At 37.3% G+C, this 20,811-nt stretch overlaps 2 protein-coding genes across 2 annotated transcripts in view; one reads left to right on the top strand and one right to left on the bottom strand.

Moving 5' to 3' along the window:
* Positions 1-20,811, top strand: part of LOC136867064 (uracil-DNA glycosylase) — an 85,743-nt gene that overhangs the window by 53,183 nt on the left and 11,749 nt on the right. The window contains exons 4-5 of the mRNA XM_067144168.2: positions 1,851-1,939; positions 2,032-2,210. Of these exons, the coding sequence (XP_067000269.2) occupies positions 1,851-1,939; positions 2,032-2,210 (268 nt within the window). The remainder of the gene's footprint in view (positions 1-1,850; positions 1,940-2,031; positions 2,211-20,811) is intronic.
* LOC137499002 (piggyBac transposable element-derived protein 4-like) lies at positions 3,412-5,414 on the bottom strand. Its single transcript, XM_068227011.1, has 2 exons — positions 5,231-5,414; positions 3,412-3,980 (listed from the first exon to the last, which is right to left on the bottom strand). Exons 1-2 carry the CDS (start codon positions 5,412-5,414, stop codon positions 3,412-3,414), a joined length of 753 nt encoding a protein of 250 aa, XP_068083112.1.

The raw sequence follows: 20,811 nt of genomic DNA, 5'->3' as shown, positions 1-20,811 counted from the left end.
CAGGCCAGTGAGTTTGACATGCATTGTATGTAAGCTTTGGGAAGGCATTCTTTCTGATTATATTAGGCATGTTTGTGAAATTAATAACTGGTTCGATAGAAGGCAATTCGGTTTTAGGAAAGGTTATTCCACTGAAGCTCAACTTGTAGGATTCCAGCAAGATATAGCAGATATCTTGGATTCTGGAGGTCAAATGGACTGTATCGCGATTGACATGTCTAAAGCATTTGATAGGGTGGATCATGGGAGACTACTGGCAAAAATGAGTGCAATTGGACTAGACAAAAGAGTGACTGAATGGGTTGCTATATTTCTAGAAAATAGATCTCAGAGAGTTAGAGTAGGTGAAGCTCTGTCTGACCCTGTAATAGTTGAGAGGGGAGTTCCTCAGGGCAGTGTTATCGGACCTTTATGTTTTCTTATATATATAAATGATATGAGTAAAGGAGTGGAATCGGAGGTAAGGCTTTTTGCGGATGATGTTATTCTCTATAGAGTGATAAATAAGTTACAAGATTGTGAGCAACTGCAACGTGACCTCGAAAATGTTGTGAGATGGACAGCAGGCAATGGTATGTTGATAAACGGGGCTAAAAGTCAGGTTGTGAGTTTCACAAATAGGAAAAGTCCTCTCAGTTTTAATTACTGCGTTGATGGGGTGAAAGTTCCTTTTGGGGATCATTGTAAGTATGTAGGTGTTAATACAAGGAAAGATCTTCACTGGGGTAATCACATAAATGGGATTGTAAATAAAGGGTACCGATCTCTACACATGGTTATGCTAGGGGCTTTACGTCGCACCGACACAGATAGGTCTTATGGCGACGATGGGATAGGAAAGGCCTAGGAGTTGGAAGGAAGCAGCCGTGGCCTTAATTAAGGTACAGCCCCAGCATTTGCTTGGTGTGAAAATGGGAAACCACGGAAAACCATTTTCAGGGCTGCCGATAGTGGGATTCGAACCTACTATCTCCCGGATGCAAGCTCACAGCCGCGCGCCTCTACACGGTTATGAGGGTGTTTAGGGTTTGTAGTAAGGATGTAAAGGAGAGTGCATATAAGTCTCTGGTAAGACCCCAACTAGAGTATGGTTCCAGTGTATGGGACCCTCACCAGGATTACCTGATTCAAGAACTGGAAAAAATCCAAAGAAAAGCAGCTCGATTTGTTCTGGGTGATTTCTGACAAAAGAGTAGCGTTACAAAAAATGTTGCAATGTTTGGGTTGGGAAGAATTGAGAGAAAGAAGAAGAGTTGCTCGACTAAGTGGTATGTTCCGAGCTGTCAGCAGAGAGATAGCGTGGAATGACATTAGTAGACGAATAGGTTTGAATGGCGTTTATAAAAGTAGGAAAGATCACGATATGAAGATAAAGTTGGAATTCAAGAGGACAAACTGGGGCAAATATTCATTTATAGGAAGGGGAGTTAGGGATTGGAATAACTTACCAAGGGAGATGTTCAATACATTTCCGATTTCTTTGAAACCATTTCGGAAAAGGCTAGGAAAGCAACAGATAGGGAATCTGCCACCTGGGCGACTGCCCTAAATGCAGATCAGTATTGATTGATTGATTGATTGATTGATTGATTGATTGATTGATTGAAGCCTTCATTCCTCATTCTTTACCTCTTGTCAAAAGAGTTGTGACTCCTTGCAACACAATCCTTCTCCAGTGTATTACATCTGTTTTCATAGTAGATTCCAAACTTTGTGTTAAACCACTTTCAAATTGTATCTTCCTGCTGACACTGTAATTAATTATTAAGTATTCATATGAAATTAAATAAAACACAAGTAATATTGAAAGTGGTATGTTCATAAATATAGCAGCTTCTTTATGATTGCAGTTTGTTGAACATATATAAAGAATTAGAAGATGATATTCCTGGGTTTAAACGACCTTCACATGGAAATCTTACTGGATGGGCAGAACAAGGTTGGTTTTGAATATGTTACAGAATATGTATTCCTTCTAACACAGTTTTATCCATTAACTTGTTGAATTAAATTTGCTTTCCCTATTTTCAGGTGTTCTATTGCTCAATGCTGTCTTGACAGTGAAGAGCCATTCTGCAAATTCACACAAAGACAAAGGCTGGGAGCAGCTGACTGATGCTGTCATCAAATATTTGAGTAAAAACCACAGTGGTATTGTGTTCTTGTTGTGGGGTTCCTATGCTCAGAAGAAGGCCGCTGTTGTTGATGTGGTAATGAAAGTTCATCTGCATTTATAGCATTATTAGCGTATGGTACAAAAACACATCAGAGAATTTATAAACAAATGTCCCAAGTTAGATATATAGTCCACTAATGCAGGTGTTGGATCGGCAAAATCATACTTGTCTCCTCTGTAGGCTCTAGTGACACATTCCTGAGTGATGTGCTTCATCACCTGTCTATCGAGACCAGAATCACTATGGACAGGGTAACTAGTTCTACTTGAAAAAAGTCTGCACATAATACAAGGTTGGTCCTAATACAATTTAATCTCTACCCTATACAATGTGACCTACTGGAACCAGATGTTTTTGAAATGAACAGTACTTGGCAGGTGGTGGTGGTGATTATTATTTCTAGAGGAAGTACAACTAGGCAACCATCCTCTATGTAATGCTAATCACAGAGAAAAAATTAAAAAGGGGTCCAAGAGTTCGAAAAATGAAGGTATTGGCCAAAGAAAGATACGGGCCACGAAGGGTGTGAAAATGAAACTCCCTATGATTCGCAAACCTAATACTGTCAGGTTTGGAAAAAAAAAACAAGAGTTGACCAAGAGAGGCCAGATAGGATAGATGAAAGTGAGGAACCTAGCACAAGCCAGGACCTGGCTAAGAGCCCTGTGGTCGTCAACCCACGCTCCCTAGTTGAGAGCCCCTGGGGCCCAGTACTCAGCAGTTAGGAGTGGTAGGGAGAGGAGAGAGTTGTCATTCGCTGCGGGATATCATACTTTTCAGTTTCAGTGGAGCAGTAGTCAGTGCAACACCGTTTGTTTGCGCACGAAACCAATATTGAAAATTATGTGGGACATGTTTCGCTCCCTTACAGAGCATCGTCAGCCAAAACTGAATCTCGCAGAATGGTTATGTTCGTAAATAATGACTTAAGAACTATTAAACCGTTTTTCACAAACTTAAACTTACTCTACTAGAATATCATAAAATACAGAATCTTTGCTTTCTACCATCAAATAGCAATTAAGCTCTGCTGTTTAACCCCCCAGCGTCGTAGCCATTTAAAGAGCTTCCTTCCCCGCGGCCGGATGAGATTTCAACTACGCGCGTCTGAAATACAGTGATTCACTTAAAGCGTTACTACAAGTATAAGAGTAGCACGATATTCACGAAATTTGGAATTCCTTATGATAGAACTATGTACATGCAGATAATGACATCATTTTTTCACATTACCTTAGTAATTTAGTTTCGTGTGATAGAGTTCGAAGCACTCTTCGAGACAGAGACCCACGTCACACTCCTGGCAGCAGTACACCGACGTCTTCTTTTTGCCGTGTTTTGAACACACGACACAACGTCTCTGAGGTTTGGATTTCTCACTTTTTGGTGCTAATTTCCTGATAAAATGTCTTTCTTGCAACCTTGGAACTGTATTATCTGATGCGCGCCGGCCTTGAATGTTTCGCTCCCCGCCCGTGCGAGCGTATTTTGTAAACAAACCTTCTACCAGCTGAATCCGATAAGATAACTGCTCAATGCTTGTCCCTGTGGCTTGTCTGAATATTATTAGAGAATTTAGGACGGTTGCATTCAATAGTCTTTTGAACAGCTTTATATACCATTTAGTTGTTCTCTTTCTTTCGACTAAAAACATATGTAGTAACTGGTCCTTGAGATCAACGCCCCCCATGCCATAGTTGTAATCTATCGCGCATAAAGGCTTTACTGTTTCTTTCCCCCTCTTAGTAACACGTCTTGTTTCTTCATTGTGGTATGTGGACACGAACGTAACATTTTTTTGTCACACCATTTTAGTTAAAAATTAAATAACTGGAGGTTCAACCTATTCAATACTCAAAAGAAAGAAACGTAGCAATCACATTTCTATTTAAATGGGACCGGTTTCGACCTTAGTCTAGGTCATCATCAGCCATCTTGATCTTAAGGCCCATGTAAGAGAAGGCTTTTTGTTTAGCTTGGTTAGCTTGTGCATTTAAAGATAAAAATTTCATTGTTCCGTATTGAAATTATTGATGTTAAAAATTAAATAACTGGAGGTTCAACCTATTCAATACTCAAAAGAAAGAAACGTAGCAATCACATTTCTATTTAAATGGGACCGGTTTCGACCTTAGTCTAGGTCATCATCAGCCATCTTGATCTTAAGGCCCATGTAAGAGAAGGCTTTTTGTTTAGCTTGGTTAGCTTGTGCATTTAAAGATAAAAATTTTTTTTAAAGATAAAAATTTCATTGTTCCGTATTGAAATTATTGATGTTAAAAATTAAATAACTGGAGGTTCAACCTATTCAATACTCAAAAGAAAGAAACGTAGCAATCACATTTCTATTTAAATGGGACCGGTTTCGACCTTAGTCTAGGTCATCATCAGCCATCTTGATCTTAAGGCCCATGTAAGAGAAGGCTTTTTGTTTAGCTTAAGATCAAGATGGCTGATGATGACCTAGACTAAGGTCGAAACCGGTCCCATTTAAATAGAAATGTGATTGCTACGTTTCTTTCTTTTGAGTATTGAATAGGTTGAACCTCCAGTTATTTAATTTTTAACATCAATAATTTCAATACGGAACAATGAAATTTTTATCTTTAAATGCACAAGCTAACCAAGCTAAACAAAAAGCCTTCTCTTACATGGGCCTTAAGATCAAGATGGCTGATGATGACCTAGACTAAGGTCGAAACCGGTCCCATTTAAATAGAAATGTGATTGCTACGTTTCTTTCTTTTGAGTATTGAATAGGTTGAACCTCCAGTTATTTAATTTTTAACATCAATAATTTCAATACGGAACAATGAAATTTTTATCTTTAAATGCACAAGCTAACCAAGCTAAACAAAAAGCCTTCTCTTACATGGGCCTTAAGATCAAGATGGCTGATGATGACCTAGACTAAGGTCGAAACCGGTCCCATTTAAATAGAAATGTGATTGCTACGTTTCTTTCTTTTGAGTATTGAATAGGTTGAACCTCCAGTTATTTAATTTTTAACATCAATAATTTCAATACGGAACAATGAAATTTTTATCTTTAAATACACCATTTTAGCACAGTGACGGGCCCAGAATGCCTAGCTATTATTTCCCCCTTCTTAAGTTTTTTTTCTTTCACTTCCTTGGGAACGTTTTTTCTGTTCAGTTTCAGTGTCCCAACACAGTCTGTTGAATGATGTTGTTTTAGAGCCCTCGCTAATTCTGGACTATTGTAGTAATTGTCCATCCATAAGGTGTGTCCGCGGCCTAACAAAGGTTCTAACAATTTCAAGACAATTGCTGCAGTTTTCGGAGTTTCGGGTGTGATAAGAGTTGATTCAATGGAAGTTCCTTTCCCTGTGTATACAAGAAAACACCACAAATAACCAGTACTTGACTCACACAGTTCGAATGTTTTTATGCCAAATTTTGAGGCCTTTAGCGGCAAGTATTGCCGAAACGAGAGGCGCCCTTTCCACAGAGTCAGACTTTCATCAATAGCAATATTTTGCTGTGGTAAGTACAGGGACTGAAATTTGTTATTCAAATGACACAGAATAGGATATATTTTGAACAGTTTGGGAGGCCCTTGGTATGTAGACAAGTTGTTATTGTCTATAAAATGCAAAAACCTACATATCATTTCAAACCTGTCCCTACTTATGACATCTGAAAACCCAGGTGTTGATATGACCCTGCTCGTCGAAAAATAAGACCGAGATGTTGGCTTTTGTACAATGCCCATCAGCAGAAATAAAGCTAACACAGTATAAATTTCATTTACTGTGACAGGTGTCCAGGTTCGAACGGGTGACCGAAACGAAAAAAGATTTCCACGAGCATTTTGATATTGCTCCGCATACCTGTTAGTTTCTTTCACAATTAACTCTACTACGCTAATATCAAAGAACGTTTCAAAACATTCAACGATTCCCCTGATATTTTGTGCACCACCTCTTGGTCCGAATTCACTGTTGAAAACTTCCCTCTGACCTGTGTAATTATCCATAGTCTCCCACACGAAATTTCCAAGTACTGGTTCCTCCTCATCGTCACTCTCATCATTTACCACTGCATCCGCCACAGCCAAATCATCTATTTCATTGTCACTGCTGCTTATACTGTCACTACTACTTCCGACTAAACTTTCATCTGAATTATACAATATATCAAGCACGTTACTGTCAGTCAAACCACGGCTGGAGCTAGCCATTGAGCGCGGCGCGTCACACGGACTGATGAAGCTGCAGCGAGACCGAAGGCAGCAGTACGAAACTGAATGAGGGGAATAACATTTATGACGAAATAAACCAACTCGATACATATTTCAGATAAAAGGTTGAGACATCGTCTTTCAAATGTGATCTACACCATGCACAGTTGGTTCTCATATCGTATGACAGAAAGCAGCACTAACTGATGCCTACACAGAGCGCTCGTGGAGAGTTACGAAACATTACAAGCCGAGAAATAAAGGTAAATATAACAAATAAACCGCACTGTCACTGTACAAATAGAGCAAAGAGCATCATGCGAAAAGACAAACTACTCAGATCATCATTTCTTTATTTTATTCTGTGGGAAAGAATGAAGCAAACGGACTTAAAAGAAAAACAGAGATTAGGGCTCAGACTTACTTGACAAATATGTATCCTTGCAAAAACAACTACATTTTAACGATCTTCAATTCTTATTTTACAACACTGATAAACTCCAAAATCTCTTCTTGGAAACACAACAATTTGCGTATCCATAACTCCAAAACTCTTCGCGCTATAGCCGTAAATGTGAAACCATGTATGGGTCTATACCACGTATAGATGTCGGCGGCTACGGAAGAAAAGAGGGTCTATATCACGTATAGAGGTCGGCGCTGAGGGGTTAACAGTTATGAAGGATTATGCATTTCTTCATAATACAAAAATATTTTCACATTATAGTTTTGACTTTGCTTACTTACTGATAATTTCCAACAGTTATTTGCTTATGCTTAATTATAGCATACTTCACTAGAAATTTAAATTTGTCCATGGAGCAAATGTGAAGGCATATATTTGCAATTGTTAATTTTTTAATATGATGTACTATGAAAGTGAAGTAGATATCCATTTCAATGTTGGTATTAAAGAGGCATGCGGCAAATAATAATTATACTAGGATAAACACAACAGGTCAGTGTGGGAAGAGAGAACAACAGAAAACTGAGCAAGTTACTTTTGTTATACGAAGATGTCAGGACCTTTCCTCCTGCAAACTTTGTCCATGATGCACTTTGTCCACAGGTATGTTTCATCCAGTGGGACACTTTGTCCAAAGTCATATTTTGTCCCATAATACATTGTCCACAGACATTTCATCCATAGATTTTAAATGTGTTGTTCATTTTCCAATAATGTAATTATATGACCTAGCAACACTGTCAGTCTTGGGCTTGGTGTCTGTTTTTACTGTTGGATACTGAGTGTGTGATTCAAAGCAGTGTGTCGATTCACTCAAGTGTTCGAGTGAATCGATTCACAGAAACGGTGAGCTCACAGCACGCAATTCAGGTCACTCACAGCAGACAGTGCTGAGTGGTGCAATCACGGATCAGTGAAACACGTGGTTCATTATCGGTACACTGGACATGGCACACTAAAAGAATCGTACACAATCGCTGATCAGTGAGAAGTAACATGCACACGCACAATCAAAATTATCTACTTAGTCACACAATAACACACAAAACACGTTTGTTATACACTGATATTTCACTCGTGCGAATTTGCAATTGTTAATTTTTTTATATGATGTACTATGAAAGTGAAGTAGATATCCATTTCAATGTTGGTATTAAGGAGGCATGCGACAAATAATAATTATGTATGAAAGATTCAACTTTGTAATACTGAGCTAATTGATTAATTTTGGATCTTCAATCCATATTTACACATTTTGTCCATCGTATTTTCCTTTTATGAATAAATGATAGTAAGTAAGACATTTTTAAGATGTCATTCATAGCTACTTATTATATTATATAATTTTGATTGAGGTATTGCATAATTTTATATTAGGAAGGACCGGCCAGTATTCTCTCAGTTTATATTTTGCATCATTGCACAAGACTTCAGTAATCGAACCACAAGATCACCGGTGAATGTGGACAGTGAGTAAGTGAACCGATTGATGCAATGGCTTAAATAGAAAGATGTTTAATCAGAAAACGAGAGGACTACGGTACACCTTGGGTAGCCTATACAAAATATGACAATTTAAAAAATCCTCTGTTGATAGAAAAAAGATATATTTTCAAAGATGACTGAGCATGTTGGCCATGTGGCTAGGGTCGTGTAGCTATGAGCTTGCATTCGGGGGATGGTGGGCTCAAATCCTACCATTGGCAGCCGTTAAGATGGTTTTCTGTGGTTTTCTATTTTCACACGAGGCAAATGCTGGTGCTGTACATTAATTAAAGCCATAGCTACTTCCTTCCCTTAACGTATCCGCAAAGACGCACACGAGATGCTGTCAGTTGGTACAATTATTTTTATTTCTATTTACAAATTAAACACACACATAACCTTAATAACAGTATCACAAACAAAACACTTCACTCAGAGGACATCAACAAAGCCGCCATTTTGACAAAAAAAATGCCAAACACTGCACGTGGAGATACAACCTTGAAACACAGTTGAAACAGCTGACTACTGACTGCCTGCATCGGCATGTCAGTTAACCACAACATGTGTTCACCAGTGAAACTCTTGCTAAACAATAACTCATCGTTACCATCAAGACCACCTCCTTAAATATGTGTCTGACCAGGCTTCTAGAAAGCTACATTACAAAATATACCTTGATATAGATCTTGATTACCATAGGAAACCTGAAATATAATATAATAAATAATATAATGAAATATAATAAAATTTATAATGTCCAATAACGGACCATTTATATTGGTATTATAAATTTACTCATTCGGGACAAATATTTCAGGTTCTCTATAGGAATCAAGATCTATATCATCTGATGGCCAAGCAGGCGTCAGTGCCCCTCATAGTGCATTGGCATTGCCGGTGGCTCCATGTAGCCTATGCAGTGGCGTCCACGGTTTACACTAGCCATGCGTCTTGGTGGGTGTGCTAAGTACCAACTGATGAGCCCAAGTTAGCACACGGGGGGCAAAACGTTGGCAACCAGGAATGAGTTAGCTGGAAAATTTATAATGTCTAATGATGGACCATTTATATTGGTATTACAAAATATACCTTCTTGAAAATTCAAGATTATAATGTACAGAATATTCTCCATCATTCTAGTGCCTATTACCATTCTGAAAGTTACAGTGTGTTTCACAATTATGAATTACAAATTATATATACAGATGAGAATAAATTATATAATATTAATTTATAGGTATGTACATTAACTGAACTCATATGAATATTTATGTACAGCACATGTTTCATGACATAACCTCACAAACAACTCGATCATATTGTATGTACATATGATGGTAATAATATAATACTAATACTAAATGGATGTAACACTTCATAGCTATACATACAAGTAATAATAATCGTGGAGCAGTCGAGATTTCTTCTGAGGACGAAGGGCACAGTCCCCTGCGAAACATAAAGAATTTCACCTTATTTTCTTGACACGGCATAAGCCCAAAAGCCTATACAGCATCATGTCTATAAGTACGGGCCGTGAAAGCAACTTATTTGATTTATATTTAATATGTAGGCTACTTATTGTGAACACAGGTATTTTTACATCTAATTCTGTATGTAAAATAGAGTTGTGACTTTCAGAGAACTGTGGAAAACAATAAGTTAATGTATGAAATTTGAGTTGTTGTTGTTATTATTATTATTATTATTATTATTATTATTATTATTATTATTATTATTATTATTATTATTATTATTATTTAATTTGTGTACTATAACTGTAGTATTGATGTACTGGAGAGGTAATTTCACAGGCATTTCATTTTTAACGTTTGTTTTATATTTTTACATCTACATTCTATATTTAGCGGAGTTGTTACTGTCTGAGAACTATGAGAAATCATAAGTCTGTGTAGAAAATTAGAGTTGCATGGATTATTATGTACATAATTTTTGTACTGTGTCTTAGTATAAGAAGGTATTTCATGTATTTTATTTTTATTTGTCTTAAATTAATATATAGGCTAGTTACTGGGAATGCATACATTTATACATCTAATTTTGTATATTCAATGGAGTTGTTACTTGCTGAGAACCATGGAAAATGACAAGCGAATGTATACAATTTGAGTTCTGTTAGTTTCTTCTCGTTATTATTATTATTATTATTATTATTATTATTATTATTATTATTATTATTATTATTATTATTATTATTATTATTATTATTATTAACTACGTAAGTTTTGTACTGTAATATAATAAACGTGTATGCAACTTGCCTTATGTCACACTGTGTCGTAGGTACAACATTGTAACCGGTGAAAACCCTTCAATTATTATGTTTAATATATTTTAATTTAATTAAGGATGAAGGTGGCATAATATTAACAAAGCAAGAAATAAAAAATAGATGGAGAGAGTATTTGCAGAAGTTGTTGAACATAAGGAGTGATGACTGTCATTCAATGGATGACCAGGAAAGGCAATTAGTTGACGAAGAAATGGATAAAGAAATTACAATGAATGAAATTGAATTGGCAGTAAGAAAGATGAAGAATGGAAAAACTGCTGGAGTAGATGAAATTTCAGTGGAGATGATAAAGACAGCTGGAGATGTAGGCCTGAAGTGGACATATCAGGTTCTCAGGAATGTCTGGGAGAATAAGGAGGTCCCTGAGGATTGGCAAAAAGGAATAATCATCCCAATTTTCAAGAAAGGCAATAAGAAAGTTTTGAAGAACTACAGGGGAATTACTCTAATATCCCATGTTGCTAATATAATGCAAAGGATACTGGAAAGTAGAATAAGGTTGAGGGTTGAGAATCAGATACAGGAAAATCAGTTTGGTTTCAGAAGTGGAAGTTCAACAATAGAGCCCATTTTTCATTATGAGACAACTAATGGAAAAGCAATGGGAGTACGGGAATGATATGGTGATGACTAGGGCCCTGATTTTTAGGTTTTGACTTATTTTTTTCCCTCGCTATTTCATAAATTTCAATACATTTGTTCGTTTCACACTTCCTGGAGCAGAATATGTGAATTTCATTGCACCTATAAAAACCTAAATGAGGGGTTGACACCTAAAATAACCTAATTGCTTTTTTTACCTTCTTCAAATAAAGAATGTTATTTTCCCTGCATTGTGAAATTATTTCTATCGCGATTACAAGCAGTAGGACAGATATAGTTCATGTTACTACCGTTAAATGCAGGACATCCCATGCTTCTCACTACACGTGACATCTGGTGGGTCCTTGATGCATCTGATAGAAGGTCAGGAAGAAAGTAAACAGTTTCGTCTCCAGTCGTCCATAGAGAGTAGAGCCGGCAGAGTGTGTGGTGACAGGTTCCTGAGTATTTTCTAACTGTAATTGTTGTATAGTGAAACAATGCCTAAATTGCACTTGAGAAAATGGATTGCTACAGATGGACACTACACTACAGATGGTCGAGTAGTTTTCTGTCAGGCGTGCTCCAAGGAAGTAAGTTTCCCGTAACTGATCTAAAACCTGCATTGCAATACCCTAGCTCGCTTACTGAAGAGTATTTAGGATTTGGATTCTTCATTTCAGGTTAAATGTGAGCAGAAATCCCATCTTGAGCAGCATAAATCTGCAGCTGCTCACATGGCTAGCGTAGTGAGGAGATATAAGTCCAGCAGCAACAGTAAGCAAACTTTTATTTCTTCCACAGTTGGCAACTTTAACTTTCGCCTATGTCAGGCGTTGGTGTCTGTGAACATCCCATGGAACGTGCTAAGTAACCTGACCATGAAAACATTCTTAGGAGACATCAGCGGCTGCAGTATACCTAATGAATCCACTTTAAGGAAAAATTATGTGCATCCTGTTTACCAGAAGACATTAGATGAAATAAGAAAAGATATAGGCGATCACTATATTTGGTGTTCTGTCGATGAAACATTTGGCAGTTGTGGTCGCTTCATTGTGAATGTGGTAGTAGGTAAGCTGGATCAAAATGAACCAGGTAACCCTCATTTAATTCTTTGTAAATAAATAGGACAAACTAACAACAGCACAATAGCCTGCGCTTGAGGGATGCTTTACGCATAGTTTGGCCAGCAGAGAATCAAGATAGTAAGTTGCTTTTGTTAGTGACACAGTGCTGCCTACATGTTGAAGGCAGGGCAGGTTCTACAGTCCTTCTACCCGAGCATGCTACAATTTACGTGCTTGGCCCATGACCTGCACCACCTTGTGGAGGAGATTAGAACCAACTTCAGTGACTTGAACAGCATAGTTTCTTCAGTCAAGAAAGTTTTCTTAAAAGCCCCAACACGTATACAGTTGTTCAAAGAGAAACTACCAACAACACTTTTTCCACCTGAGTCGTTTCTTATCCGCTGGGGAACTTGGCTGTCTGCTGCTATTTACTATGCTGAGCACCTTGAAGGAATTTAAAATGTCATCGTTAACTTGGATGGAACAAAAGCTTCGTGCATTGCCAAGGCCAAGAAATCGCTCAAGTGCCCGACCCTCGTCGCTTCCCTAGCATATATTAAGATACATTCTTGTTTTATACCAGAAGCTATTCTCCAGTTGGAAGGTGCAACCTTGCCACTCAAAGATTCCCTGGATATCATTGGCATTGTTTCCAGAAGAGAAATACCTGGGCCATTTTGAGTGGCATGTTCTTTGAAGCTGCAGAAGATTCAACGCAGTCCTGGTTTTGAAGATATGAAAGTCATCAATTCAGTATTACAGGGAGAAAAGTATTCAGGAAAATTACCCCTACAACCTAATGCATTAGCATCTATTGTACTACGCTCCAATGACGTCATGTTCTGTTGAAAGAACTTTTTCGTCATATAAGAATGTGTTACGTGACAATAGGAAATCATTTATGCCAGATAATTAGGGTATGTACGTTGTTATTTACTGCAGTGCCAAAAGATAACTTACAAAGGAAACAGTAAAGTGTATTCTCTGTGTATTTTTATGAATATGAATAAGACAATGTAAACATTTGTGAAATAAGTACTGGTACATAAAAACATTTTACAGAACTACGAAAACAGAAAGGTATTGCTGCCTGGAGGTAAAACCTTAAAATAACCTATTTTAAGAATACAAAAAACCTAAAGTGAAGGTTTTTGCCACCTAAAAATCCGGGCCCTAGTGATGACATTCATTGACATTGAAAAGGCATATGACAGTGTCCCCAGGACTAGAGTCTGGGACAGTCTAGTGCAAAAAGGAATTGCACAGGGATTAATAAAAATGATCATGGCATTGTACAAGGAATGTTGTAGTTGCATGCCAACACAAGTTGGCAGGACAAGTTGGTTCAAAATAACTAGTGGGCTGAGACAGGGAAGTGTTCTATCACCAATCCTGTTTACAATAGTAATGGATGACAACATGAGAACAGCAGAAGCAGCATATGGAGGAAGAGAAATGAACATGTTATTATTTGCAGATGATATTGTGATTTGGGGAGAAGACGACAGGAAGGTTCAAGAACAGTTGAATGTGGTGAATGGGAAGATCGAAGAATGTGGATTGAAAATAAGTGTATAAAAAAATAAAACTCTTGTTATGACTAGAGGGTAGAAAGAAGGGAAAAGTCAGATTAGACTTGCAGACAAGCCCCTGGAAGTAGTGGAAACGTTCAAATACCTGGGGAGTGAATTAATGGAGAATGCTCGACTGGATGCTGAGATTAATAAGATGATTCAAGCTGGAAGTTGTTTCTATCATAGTGTACGAAACATGTTATGGGACAAAGATGTGCCATTGGAAGCAAAGAATACTATGTAAGTTCCTATCATAGTGTACGAAACATGTTATGGGACAAAGATGTGCCATTGGAAGCAAAGAATACTATGTACAAAATGTATTACGTACCCATAACAACTTACGGAGCAGAAACTTGGACAATGACAAAGAAGGATGAGAGTCGAATATAGGCATCCAAAATGAAGTTCTTGAGAAGTATAATACAGAAGAGTAGGAGAGACAAAGTAAGGAATGAGAAAATCCGGGAAGAAATTGGAGTGGAAAAAAAATGAATGATAGAATAGAGAGGAGCCGATTAAGATGGTTTGGGCACATAAAGCGAATGAGTGACGAAAGAATGCCAAAAAAGGTGATGGAAATGCAAATGCAAGGAAGGAGAGGCCGTGGATGACCACGTTTGAGATGGAAGGATACAATCCAACGCAGTACTATAGAAAGAAACCTGGACTGGGACACAGTGTTGGAGGAGGAGTGGTGGAAGGGCCGAAGAAAGTGGAGAGGAACCATATTTGCCCCTACCCGGCTTGCATATGAGCTTGCAAAGGAAACCTTCTTCATCGAGAACCTCCGAATGAAGCGAGGGTTTCCATCCACAGATGCTTGGGAAAAATGAATGCAGGACAGAGTGAAGAAGAGGGAAGAAATCTGGTTCGATTTCTACTCAACGGAGGCGATGATGAATAGAACATGGACAAAGACCAATCAAGACATACGACATTTTGTTAACTCGATGGCCGTCCATGGGTACCACCATAAACTGTGCAACACCGAGTACTTCCATGACCCCGACGAAACCTGTGTTTGCAAGCTGTGCAATGAGCATTGCAGTCGATATCACGTAATCACATGCAAAAACCGGGGATTATCTATTGTGAACTTTTGTAATAGTGAGAAGTGACAGTACATATGACAAACTTTGTTTATACAATGCACAATTTGTGTGCTGTATCTTTATTAATTATGATGATTAATAAAGTGTTAATTATTAAATGATCTTTTATTAAATGTTAAACATGACTAGTACATGGTATCCCAGTAATTATGTAGTATAAATTAGTGTAACCTCAAATACGTATTGTGTATAAGTTTAACCTCAAAATCTATGTAGTCGAAAGCGGTAGAAAATTCCATAATGTTCGTATGTTAGACTTGTACTATAATTTGGTGTATATGAAGGGTTCTGGAAACTTACTTTAAGGCTTTATTATCCAGCCAGATACATGTAGAGACATTAGGAATGATGTAGAGATTTCCATGTGTATTGGTAAACAGTAAACGAAAGTTCGAGTACCCATTTGACTAGCGGGTCGATCGATGTTTCGAGTGTGTTCCATTAGAGTGTTGTAAGAACTCTTCCAGAAATTGATAATTCTAGATGGTTGATCGAATAGTATATATATCGAGCTGTCAGTCAAGTAAAGTCAGGACTGAGTCAAGTGTTGGATTCGGAGTCGGGGTTTGACTCGAAGGCTAGTGATGGGCTGAGAGTAACTGTGCGGCTCCGAGGTGGAGTCGGTGAGTTCAAGAGAGAGTATGTTATAGTGCGTGAGTCAGTGTTGTTATCTGTATTTGTCAGAGTAGACTTCAGGGTATTCCGCTATTAAGAGTTGCAGTGTCACTTGCTACTATGTATAATTGCGTATTGTGACTTACAGTGTAAATAAAGTAGTTTATACAAGGAAGTTAACGTGTTCCCGTGTGATATTTATTTACGTCAAATAAAATCGCATCGCAGAACAATAACTGACTGAGATAGGTCTTATAGCAACGATGATGTAGGAAAGGGCTGGGAGTGGGAAAGAAACGGTCGTGGCCTTAAGGTACAGCCCCAGCATTTGCCTGTTGTGAAAATGGAAAACCACGGAAAACCATCTTCAGGGCTGCCGACACCCACTATCTCCCGAATGCAAGCTTACAGCTGTGCGACACTGGCCGCACGGCCACTTACTTGATAATAAGCATGTATAGTACTGCACAAGTAATCTTTTTTTTTTCTGCATTCCATTTTTTAACTTATTTTTGTGTATTGTGTACTTACTGTGAATACAATGAAATTTCCATGTTCTTTGAAATCAGTTAAGAAGAGACTAGGGAAACAATTGATAGGGAATCTCCCACCTGGGCGACAGGTCTAAATGCAGACCAGTGAGTATTGTGTGTATATATATTTTTTCAGCTAATACCTAAATACATTTAACGGAATTGTTACTCTGGCCGCAAGGCTTTGTAACATCAAAACTTGATGTGATGAGGTGGCTTCAGGAGAAACTTGAATCTGAAAGGTAGATGATGCATAGGAAAGCAGTTCATAGAATGAAGACCAGATGGCAGCAGCAAGCACTGAATGTTATTTCTGCTGTCTTATCAGTAGGACTCCAGAGATGCAATATGAATGATGACTTAAGGTGCTGTGAATTGGATCACTTGGGTTTGAACCCCACCTTTGGCTGCCCTGATAGTTTTTCTGCGATTTCCACATCAGGTAAATGTTGGGTCTGTACCTTAATTAGGGCCGTAGCTACTTCCTTCCGAATCCTAGTCCTTTTATCCTATCATCGCCGAAAACTACTTTGAGTTTGCACAACTTAAAAAAATAAATCACTGCAACAACAGAAAGAAGACAACAACAAACAAGGGAACACAAAAAGACAATGTGGTGGTGGTGATTGTTGTTTTAGGAGAACATACAACTATTATCTCTTTAACGCTAATCAGAAGGCAGAAAAACAAGAGGTCCTACCCTTCTAAGAACGAAGGTATCAGCAAAATCAAGAGAAGGGTCGCAAAGGGTGTGAAACTCCTTAGGCCATGCGAACCTTTTACCATCAGGGTTGGAAGACAAAAGGACAATGACAATCTCCAAATTTACATACGTTACCATCTTTACATAGATGGTTTCTTTCCTCATCACTGCCAGTTCGTACATATTCATTTCTCAGCTTCTGGCAAGCTTCCTGCTTCCCAGCTTCATACGGAGGGCAGATATTGACCCTTGCAGAGGGTCAGTCTTAGCAGATTTTGTGTCCTGTGAGAAATAAGATATGTTGCTGACAAAAAAAGAAACCACTTAACACTTAGGAAATATTTGATTTTTAAATGCATTTTGTAATTAAGTTCATTATAATTTAATCGTATATTCTTTATTATTATTTATGTCTAGCTCTTTGGCTGAATTGTCAGCCTTTGGTTGAGTGTGTCCTGGGTTTGATTCCCAGCCAGGTTGGGGATTTTGTTGACTCCTCCGACTCGTGGACTGGGTGCTTGTGATAGTCTCACTGCACGCCTCTTCACATACATAACACACCACATTGCCAACCCGTGGTTTCCCATTTTCAAAACCAGGCAAATGCCACGACCGCTTCCTTCCCATTCCTAGGCCTTTTCTCTCCCATCGTCGCCATAAGACCTATCTGTGTCAGTGCGATGTAAAGCCTTGATCCCTCCACATAGGGTTGGTATCCAGTCGTAAAGCATGGCCAAGGTATTTATGCAACACAGGTTGCACCTCCGACCCCACCAGGGTGTGGAAAAGCAGCGGAAAATGATGTTTTATTATAATTTATAACTTAATTTTGTTTTCTTTAAATTCATATTCTTTAAAAACATCCCTAGTGTGCCGTTCCCGCGTCCAGAATGGACGGCGTACAAGAAAACTCCAGCTAGGGTCAGCGAGTATCTGAGAGTAATCATCGTAGTATTTTAACGTGTGTCAAAAAAAAAAAAAGAGAGACCCGGCTCGTAACTAAATATTTAGTTGAATCAGAAAAACAGTGATGGACATCTCCATCAAACGAGTCGTCGAGAGACCAGTCATATTAAATTATGTAATATCTAAATCAAAATTATATATTATAAGTATCTATGAATGACATCTTAAAAATGTCTTACTTACTATCATTTATTCATAAAAGGAAAATACGATGGACAAAATGTGTTAATATGGATTGGAGATCCAAAATTAATCAATTAGCTCAGTATTACAAAGTTGATCGTTCATACATAATTATTATTTGTCGCATGCCTCCTTAATATCAACGTTGAAATGGATATCTGCTTCACTTTCATAGTACATCACATTAAAAAATTAACAATTGCAAATTCGCATGAGTTAATATCAAATTTGGCATTTAATTTCGTTGTCGTATGACACTCCTCATTTTACCGTAAGTCTGTGTTTAATTCTTAGGACAGATACTTTTCTTATTTATTCAACGTTGCGTAGGATTGGCGGAAAGGATAAGATTAGTTTCATACTGTATATCAATACCAATTATATGCTATAATTCATCCAAAATAACAACATTAATTGATTATCCTTGCATTATTCATGAACTTAGCTTCCAACTTAAATTAAATATATCATAAACAACCAAGTAAACTCTCAAATGAATCCAAATTTCAGTGCACAACCTTATATAACTTAACTATGAGTGTAGGGAATACCATGGTTAAAGATATTGAGTGACTATAATCCACTTAAAATTATTAATAAGAAGTAGGAATAACTACTCGTGTTAATCAATGCCTGCCATAATCGATATTTCATAAACATAGGAGTAGGAATATCATATTGAAATACTCATTTAAATGAATAATCATTCATATTAGGATTTATCTTTGATGATCAACTCCTATCTCACTATTCATAACTAATGCCTCATGTCCATTTACTGTACGATACGGATTTCCAACCAAAGAAACATTGTTCTTGCTTAATAAATACTATCGATCCGCGTATGCGTCAATACTTCATTCTTTCTCTTTTAATATATCGTTCATTTCCATTTTATCCTCGTAGCATTATACTCATATTTCAGTTCTTTCATTTTCATCCTCACATAACATCATCTCATATTTCACTTCGTATCTCTTGCAGTACTTCACAACATTTATTGTACATAACCTACATTGACACATATCAATCTTCATATTTAATTAAATAAATCTATCATCGGATCAACGTCTTCACATTTAACATCATGTCTTGTTTCTATATATCCATATCTAACCTCTTCTCACTCATTTATGACAACATATAACCTATATTCTTTAACATAATATCCTACATTTCATTTAATATCCTATAGCATTCTACTCTCATAAACGACCGGGCAAATTGGCCGTGTGGTTAGAGGCGCGCAGCTGTGAGCTCGCATCCGGGAGATAGTGGGTTCGAACCTCACTGTCGGCAGCCCTGAAGATGGTTTTCCGTGGTTTCGCATTTTCACACCAGGCAAATGCTGGGGCTGTACCTTAATTAAGACCATGGACGCTTCCTTCCCATTCCTAGGCCTTTCCTGTCCCATCGTCGCCGTAAGACCTATCTGTGTCAGTGCGACGCAAAGCAAATAGTAAAAAAAAAAAAAAACTCTCAAATACTTTGCATATGTTACGGCATGATTCACTATGACTCATTTATATCGTAGACATTCCACTATCATACTATTTAGTCCCTTCCCTAACTACAGATGGTCTTATTTTTTTATGAAGACTGCCTATTTCCTTCATTATAATGACACACTATTAGGTCACTTGCCAGATACTGCCCTCATTATTGCCTGGCTAAGCCCAGCCAGTGAGCGAGAGATCCCGAGGTGGACCGTTCGTTCCTGGCTTTCCGTCTTTTAATAACACCAGTAGAAGCTTTAGTGAAAATTGAAATTTATTCCAAAATTTTATAATTAATTAATTTATTATTATTATTATTATTATTATTATTATTATTATTATTATTATTATTATTATTATTATTATTATTATTAACAATCTCTAACCTTGTCTGTGTAACATCTTGCTTTATCATCACACAATCGCATTTTCCAACTAGTGTATTTCACTAAGTAATCCTCATGGCAATTATAATTCACATTTAAAAAATAATAATTTTTCTTCAATTAATTATTATTACACATTATCACTAGAATTCAAGTCGATTATGTCATTTGTGAACATTTAATTTTATCTTGCATAACATTCAAAACTTCAAATTAATTTGAAAATATTTCGGAATTTGAATATAATTGTATTGGAAAATTTCTTATCCACGTGTGAGTTAATTGAAAATTAATTTACAAATCACTTGCCTTTGCGGAAAAATAACGAGACGATCTTTCCCTTAAATCTTAATAAACAGCAAATTAAATTCTATTCTAGTCTTACTTGACACTAATCTTATTAAACTTTTCCTTAAGGTGCGGAAAATAAATCCTCATGGGGGCAAACAACGTTGAACACAATCTGTGCTGTTGCCATAAATGCACGACCAGATTAAATCACATTGATTAATCAAAAGACATGGAAAATATTCATATTTACAACACACACACACCACATTCATACAAAGTAACACGTATTTTTTTATATACATTATTTAGAGCGAATCCTGCCCTTTTAAATTTATCCATTATTTGAAGCATGTTCACATCGATGGTTTCCTGAAGACGAATTCGTGTATAAAAATACTCTTTCTTCAATAGTGGCTAGTGATCGAAATTTGTGATATCACTTAGGTTGAAATATTCCTCAAACAACGATGGAGATTCATCTACATTTCTGAAATTCATTTGAAGATTCCACAATCATCACCATCACATGGGTTACAAGTCATAACTATCGCGTTCGTGAGCCTCAATCGCAATACGAGGTGTGTTCAAAAAAAGACCGAACTGTGGCTAGAAAAACTTTATTATGTAACTTACATCATTTCACAGA

Source organism: Anabrus simplex, chromosome 3, assembly GCF_040414725.1.
Source record: "Anabrus simplex isolate iqAnaSimp1 chromosome 3, ASM4041472v1, whole genome shotgun sequence".
NCBI lineage: Eukaryota > Metazoa > Arthropoda > Insecta > Orthoptera > Tettigoniidae > Anabrus > Anabrus simplex.
Note: the sequence above shows the minus strand (reverse complement) of the source record. Positions and strands in the feature narration are given on the sequence as shown.

Excerpts from the sequence above, each read along its gene's own strand:
- LOC137499002 (XM_068227011.1), bottom strand. The coding sequence starts at position 5,414 with ATGGACAATTACTACAATAGTCCAGAATTAGCGAGGGCTCTAAAACAA. Across the intron at positions 3,981-5,230 it reads CACTGTGCTAAAATGGTGTA|GACAAAAAAATGTTACGTTC; the intron begins TTTAAAGATAAA and ends CTAAAATGGTGT.